The sequence below is a fragment of the Sus scrofa genome, chromosome 4 (genome assembly GCF_000003025.6).
Source record: "Sus scrofa isolate TJ Tabasco breed Duroc chromosome 4, Sscrofa11.1, whole genome shotgun sequence".
NCBI lineage: Eukaryota > Metazoa > Chordata > Mammalia > Artiodactyla > Suidae > Sus > Sus scrofa.
The window spans coordinates 103,672,306-103,680,389 of NC_010446.5; the positions used below are offsets into that span (position 1 = coordinate 103,672,306).

Below are 8,084 nucleotides of genomic sequence, written 5' to 3' on the forward strand. Positions count from 1 at the left end.
CAACATCAGATCTGAGCTGGGTCTATGACCTACACCACAGCTCGTGGCACCTCCAGATCCTTTAACTCACGAAGCGAGGCCAGATATTGAATCTGAATCCTCCTGGACCCTAGTTGGGTTCATTACTGCTGAGCCATGATGGGAACTCCATAAGTAACATTTTGAAATGACACAATTTTAGAGATGGAGATCAGATTTGCCATTGTCAGGGGTGAACAGAGGCAAACAGGAGGAAGGTGGGTGTGGTTATAAAAGAGCAACAAGAGGGATCTTGTAGTCATGGAACTGTTCAATATCATGATTGCCGCAGTGAATACACAAAACTACATGTGATAGATAGCATTGTATAGAACTAAATGTATATGCACACACACACAAATTAGTGCAAGTAAAACTATCTTTACAAAAGAGTTCAGTGGATTACATCAATACCAATATCAAGATCCTAGTTGTGATATACTAAATTCTGCAAAACATTACTACTTGGTATAGTCTACAGAGGATCTCTCTGTACTGTTTCTTATAACTGCTTGCGAATCCACAATTTTTAAACAGATACATCATCAAAGATATACAGAAATGGCAAAAGACCCACATGAAACAAACTGTGGTATTTCTAACAACAGAAAGCAAATGGGCAATAATAAAAAATGAATTACTGATACGCACAAGCACATGGATGAATCTCTCAGATACTGTTACATAAAAGAAGCCACACACAAAAGAATACATACATACAGTATAAATCAAAACAGGGGTTGGCTAACATGGGTGGGAAGATTACCTAGAAGGGATACAATGCACCTAATGGGATAATGAAAATAAATATTCTATATTTTGATGGAGATCTTGGTTATAAGGATGGATCTTGGTTATTCTCAAAACTCAACTGGTAGGGAAAAGAATTTGAAAAAGAATACAAAATGCATATGTTCTTTTTCAAATCCTTTTCCTAACCAGTTCCGAGGGTATGTATGTGTGTCTGGCTTCTTTTATACATATGTATAATATGTATAACTGAATCACTTTGCTGTACAAAAACTAACGCAACATTGTAAATCAACTATATCCGATTAAAAAACCCCAAAAACTCAACCAGTTGAACTGTGCATCCTATTACATGCCTAACACAGTTAATTCAGTGGTATAGACAGTTTTCAGTTATGTGAAAAGTGTGAAGATAGTCCTTGAATGCCTATATTGGGGGTGGGATCGATCTAGAATATACAAACAACAAAGCACATAGAGTAGCATATAATAAGCATTACATCCAGGCCCTGCCTTCCTGGTCAGTGTTATCTTCTGAAGTCTTCACTTTAATATATGCTCAACCACCCCCGAACCAAATGCTTACAATTATCTCATGCCTCTGTACACTAATGCAGGACATCGATCTGTTAAATATGTCCCCTTTTGTGCCCCTAGTGAATTCCTACTTATTTTTCATTACTCATGACAAATATCGGCTGCCATCTATATAGACCTCCCTGCCCTTTCTCTGAGTTCTCATTAAAAGGAAGAGAAAAAAACATTTATTGAGTTAACATACATTAGACATTTTTATACATTACTTCATTCTACCAGCAGAATGAGAAAGTTAAATTAGTGCAACTTAATGACTGCTGGTGGGCTGATGTTATTGGCTACTTAAGGGCTGGAGAGGGAGGGAGGTGGAGCAGGTCATCCAGAAATTAGCTAAAGGTCAGGCTTCTCAGATCAACCAGCAGCTCAGGAGTTAGGGACTGACAGCCCGGAAGATACTCTATACATAGAGAAATACTGTTTGTTTTAAAGAAGAGTCAATCCTGAAACTCCTTGACTCCTCCAGGCCAAGGAAAACAAAAAACAAAAAAACCCCAAACACACTTAGATGTTCTTTTCGAACACTTACCTGTATTCTTTCTTGCCCTGTGGTAGAAACAGGCCCTGAAGCTCTACCACCATGCCTTCATGCAATAAACAGTGAGAAACAGGAATGCTAGGGGGAAAAAATTGAAATTGTATTTTAGGAGGCAAAGCATAGAGGCCAATATCCTAAAATTAAACCCAAAATATGGGCTTTAAACTTAAGGACCCATGTTTGACCTCCACTGGGTTTGCAGATCTCACACTTTTATGTACATTGCGCATTCCTGTGGGGAAAGAGCCAAGCTCTCATCTTTCACTCCCCCAAATAAAGCAGAACAGTAAATATATCTATATTTCTCTTGATGATCCAAAAGTGTGAAGCAATACTGTGCTACATAACCACTATACTGGGATACCTCCAGGCTGTGGATTTTCCCCAGATTCTTCCATCCTCTTTCCTCTGATAATCCATTAGCTGTCACTCAGCTTTGTCACACACCCACTCTGGTAAAACACTCTACTGATTTTCTTCATGCTTGTTGGTCTAAGTTTAATTCCTCCCTTCCAACTTCTTATTATGAAAGATAATTTATGTACAACATTTGAGAGTAAATAGTTTTAGGAGATGGTCTAAAATACTCTCACATGACCTGTGGCATTTTCTGTCTTTTTGCTTATATTCTGGTTACCAGACATATTCCAAGTAAGTCAAATTTATCAAGCAATCGTCTTTGAGTCAGTCAAATACCATTGTACTAGTTTGTACAGGAGTACATTCTTATAAGTAGTACTCTATAAAAAGGCATGTTTCTTTTCATTTAAAACAGAATCTTACACTTCCATTAATGTTTAGTTCTTATAAATCTGAATGTGCTTTTGTGTCTCATGAAACTTGAGCTAGGTACTGAACCTAAGAAGCCATGTATAGAAACTAGAAATAAATAGTAAACCCTGACATAATGACATGGTGTTGATAGCATCAGGGTTTTTTTTTTGTTTGGTCCCTTCTCTAAGATTTAACACTGATTTAAATAAAATCATTTTGTATTTAATTAAACTGGATCCTAGTAATTTCTGTCAAATGAAAAAACAACTTACAGAAGGCAAAGAAAATATTTTACTAAAAATTTATTTTCTACATCTGAAAAAGGATAAAAATCTCCCACTTAGTTTCAAAGCATAACAAAAATACAAATCATCTAAATCATGTGGGGGAAACATGAGAAGCTAATGTATGTGTTGAAAAAAACATTATTTTCCAATATTGATATCCATTATGTGCCTTACATGATATGTAGAAAAATACCTTTTCTCTACCAAGTTCAGTAGAAAGTAGGAAAAAAAATGGTTAAGATATAACAGTTTAAAATTTCGCATAGAGACTTCCAACATCTGGTACTGTGAAAACATTAACAACATTTTATGAGAACAGTATTAACTTTTCTCACTTCCAAAAAGAAGCTTAATATTTCTGGGTTTCACTTTCAGCTCTGTAAAAACCAGACTGCCGAATCAGATTTCTGATGTTTCTTTCAGCCTTAATCCCTAAAGTAACTTGTTTCCTTAGATTAACAATCTCACCACTTAAATGTAGAGAATCCTATTTTTAAAAGAGCCAGTCAATCCGACTACTATTAGTGCAAAGCTGGAGCCAGTTATTTTCTGCTACGCCTCTATGTCCTCACTTTAAATGGAGTAGGGGGTAATGTCTGATCAGAAGGGAGTGATCAAGGCTTGTCAGGCGAAAAAGAAACCGAGAACTGGAAAGGACCAGAAGGATCCAGATGTAGTCGATCCTCCATGTTATGAGGGAATTGGCTGCCCAGAGAGGCAAAGTAACCAGCCTTGGGTCACACTGCAATCAAGAGCGGGGCGTGTCCCTAACATGCCAAGTTGTCCTGAGATTACCAACTAATTAAAGGGCCATGGCTCCACAGACCAGGGGTCCCAGCTCTCCCAGTCCTAATGGCGCTGGCCAGAGGGGAGTCCGCGACCCCACCGGGGAGACGGCGCGCGGTCGCAGGGAATTGTGCCCAGCTCGAGACCTACTCAGTGGCCCTCAGAAAGTTGCATGTGTCCGCCGGGCACACGTAGAAGCTCTTTCCTTTATTCGGGCCATCGCGGACGCCGGTCTTCAGAAAGCATAAGGTGCCTGAGGAGAGAAGGTCGACAATAGTTAGGCCACGCTACAATGACAGATCCCGAAAGACCCTGGGACCCTGACCTCCTACCATGCTGCGGACACCTAACCACTTCCATCCTGCTCCTTCTTTCTCTTTCCCCAAGCTACCCCAACCCAACGCGTGCTTCCGCCTTTGACTCCGCCCTCCTCCTTCAGGAACCAATCGTCACCCACCTCCCCGAGTCTTAACCCCCATAATTCATCCCCGCGGCCTTAGTTACCCGCTGATGGCTATTATCAGCCAATCAAACGGTAGTTTGTTTCTCTCCAACCAATCACAGCCGTCCTCAGGTTTGCCTCGCGCCGAAATCGAACTGAGGCGAGGGGGAGGGTGGACTTGGTCTTTGGTTGATGGGGCGTGGCCGAAGCTGGAAAGAGTTTTGGAGGCTGGCGAAGCTTCCGGGCTTAGGGAAGCTTTGCTTTGCAGGTCCTGAAAGAGAAAAGAACAGGACTGTCAACGGGGAGACTCTAGCTTACATTTATTTAAGACCTAGAGGCGGCCCTAAAGGAAGCAGGCGTTAGAAACTGCAGAGAAGAGCTCTGCAAAGAAGACTCCCTTCTCCCGAAGGCCAAGAGCGCCTGGAATTTCATAGTCATCTGCGAGCTGGGTTGGTTGGTGGGCGCTCTGCCTTCTTGCTGGCTCTCTGGGGTGCGAGAGAGGGTCGGTGGGGGCATCCTTTAAAGCTACATGGTGAACTGACGGGACTATGGTAGAGCAAGCTTAAAGACTTTTCCAGGACCCCACAACCCAAAGTGCTTACCCATACACGTCTTGACCGTGGCTCAGAGGTTAATAAACCCGACTAGGATCCATGAAGATCTGGGTTCGATCTCGACAGCCTGGTGAGATGGGCATTTTACCGACCCGTAGACTCCTAGAACTTTGAGTAACTAACCCCAGGTCAGAGAATTAGTGAGTGGACCGTCTGCGGACAGGTGCCAGCGGACCACGCAGCTGCCTCCTGTGTGTACTGAATGTTCTCTAGGCGCTCAATAGGAGACCTGAGTTGGAAGTGTCACAGTGGAAACGACAGGGGAGAAATAGATGACCTTTGGTGAAAGGGAATTTAATTTGGTACATTTTTTATTATCAGACTTTTTCTACCAGTAGGCTTTTGTAATATTAAAAACCGAGGATAAGTTGAAAGAAAGGGGGCTATTTGAAATTGTAATCGGATCTCTTAGGCAGCAAAAAGAAACAGACATCAGACACTTATTGCAATAGAGATGGCTTCATCTTACAACTCTTTGGAACATATGTCCTGACATATGGTGTAGCATGTGCAGCTGTACTTACAGAGACAGTAGGACAGAAATTCTGCAAGTTCTAGGAAATCTGGGCTATATGATAGATGTAAATGTCATAGGGGATCCAGAGGAGGGAAGACAAACCTGAGGTGTCATTTTTTAATTAAACAAGTACTTATTAAATAGTTTTTTGTGTGTCCAGTGTGGGTGGACACTAGGTGCTTGAGAAATATAAAATTCATTTATTCATACACAAAGTTTAAGAAAACTATTCTAATCACAAAGAGCTTTCTCAGTATTTGGAGACTGAACTAGTACATACTGACACTTAAATAACAGTGTAAAATAGTATTATTTGTCTTTTTGCCTTTTTAGGGCTATGCCCACGGCATATGGAGGTTTCCAGGCTAGGGGTCAAATCAGAACTACAGCTGCTGGCCTACACCACAGTTCACCGCAACGTGGGATCCATAACCCACTGAGTGAGGCCAGGGATCGAACCTGCAATCTCATGTTTCCTAGTCAGATCCATTTCTGCTGCACCAGGAGGGGAACTCCTAAAATAGTATTTAAATGTCAAGATGAGTGGGGTCAGCAGTAAACTCCGTAGGACTAGATAAAGATATGTCTGGAAGCAAAGTGGAATTAGTTTATACATAACTATCTCCACTGTAACACTTATAAATGCAGAGATAAGAAAGGAACAAAAAACAGGCATTTTCATTATTCCAGATTATAATCCTTGCACGGAAGGAGTTCCCTTCGTGGCTCAGCGGTTAACAAACCCGACTAGGATCCATGAGGATCTGGGTTCAATCTGGGGCCTTGATCAGTGGGTTAAGGATCGTTGCCATGAGCTGTGGTGTAGGTCACAGACGAGGCTTAGATTCTGCGTTGCTCTGGTGGTGGCATAGACTGGCAGTTGTAGCTCTAATTCAAACCCTAACCTGGGAACCTCCATATGCCACAAGTACGGCCCTAAAAAAGCAAACACAAACAAACAAAAATCCTTGCACTGAAAGATTTTTATGAACGTATTTAATATATGCTGTATTAGGAGAAGTAGACCATGAATACTGTCATTCCAGGACAAGGGGCATGATAATTATTTCTTGAATAATAAATGTTTGAAACAAAAACAAAATAGGAGCCTCTTAAATATCCTGTTAAGGAAGAAGCTGTTCCTCTGCAAGTATTTTAATCCAGTACGTCAGGTCCAACTCCATGAAAGTATGCAGAGCCAAATCACAGAGAGGGGGAATATTTCTTCCATAAATTTGGGATTTGCTAGAACAAAATATTTAAGCTTTGGAAAGTTTATCCCATCTAATCATATTTATAAAAGTGAAAATACTCGGAGTTCCCATTGTGGCTTGGAAACCCTTTAATAACCCAACATAGCGTCTGTAACAATGCAGGTTTGATCCCTGGCCCCACTCGGTGGGTTATGGATCCCATGTTGCAGCAAGCAGATGTGGCTGAGATCTGGTGCTGCTGTGGCTCTGGTAGAGGCCTCAGCTGACCCTGCGATTCAACCCCTAGCCTGAGAACTTCCATATGCCAGAGGTGTAGCCATTAAAAAAAAAAAAAAAAAAAAAAAAGTAAAATACGAATAGGTTTTTTTTTTTAAGGTGGCCATAACATCAGCATAAATTACAGTGAATTATACAATATACCCTTTTTTCAAAATACATACAGTAGGAATGTGGCACAGCAAGTTAAGGATCCCGAGTTGCCACAGTTGTGGCACAGATTGCAACTTTGACAGCAGGTTCGATCCCTGGCCCAGGAAATTCTACATGCAGCGGGCATGCCCCCCTCCAAGAAAAACAAACAAACAAACAAACAAACAAAACAAAATACATACATGAGTGTGTGTATTTTAACTTTTTTTTGAGGGGGTGGGCTATGCCCACAACAGGCAGAAGTTCCCGGGCCAGGGATCAAACCCAAGCCACAAGCAGTAACAATGTGGAATCCTTAACTGATAAGTCACCAGAAAACTCTTTATATTGACTTATGACCTTAATTCATCTGTAGACTCTTGGCGAGCCCTTTGGTGAATGTGCCTTGTGGACCTCTGAGTAAAGTTGAGAGTTTGAGTTTGTTTTTCTTTAAAACTTGAATAAGTCAAAATGAATGCCTAGGCTAGGTCCTAGAGCTATACAGTCTAAATCCACAGGTAATGAGCCAATAAATTCTTTCTCCATGGGCTGGTCAAACGTAGAGCATGTGATGGAATTGTTCTAAAACTGGATGTGGTAATGGCCACAACAGGCATACACTTAGTCTCAGGGAACCGCACCCTTTAAATAGGTGAATTCTCTACTAAGTTATCCTTCAATAAAGTTGTTGAACACAAAGCTGCAATGTATAAGCAACGCCAAAACATCTGCATGGAAAATAAAATCTAAGATTAATCACCTGGATGTTTTGACATCTTAAGAAAATTAAAAGAAAATTAAAAGCTCAATCAAGGAAACTCTTTAGTTTTACATGATATTAATCAGACTGGTTCTCTGACCTGTGGAATAAAATCTGAAGTGTAAAGACTCACTTTAATTCTTTGTTTTGTTTTTCTTTGGGTCACACCTACGGCATATGAAAGATCCCAGGCTAGGGGTTGAATTGAAGCTGCAGTTTCCAGCCTATGTCACAGCCACAGCAATGCTGGATCTGGGCTGCATTTGCAGCCTATACTGCAGTTGCCAGCAATGCTGGATGGTTAGCCCACTGAGTGAGGCCAGGAATCGAACCCACATTCTCACGGACACCATGTAGGGTTCTTAACCTGCTGAGCCACCAT

General features: G+C 41.2%; 1 protein-coding gene across 1 annotated transcript in view; it reads right to left on the bottom strand.

Annotated features, from left to right (window-relative positions):
* Positions 1–4,173, bottom strand: part of TTF2 (transcription termination factor 2) — a 44,102-nt gene extending 39,929 nt beyond the window's left edge. Inside the window, exons 1-3 of the mRNA XM_001929357.7 lie at positions 4,080–4,173; positions 3,898–4,000; positions 1,892–1,978 (exon numbers count right to left, since the gene is read on the bottom strand). Of these exons, the coding sequence (XP_001929392.3) occupies positions 1,892–1,978; positions 3,898–4,000; positions 4,080–4,107 (218 nt within the window). The 5' untranslated portion in view covers positions 4,108–4,173. The remainder of the gene's footprint in view (positions 1–1,891; positions 1,979–3,897; positions 4,001–4,079) is intronic.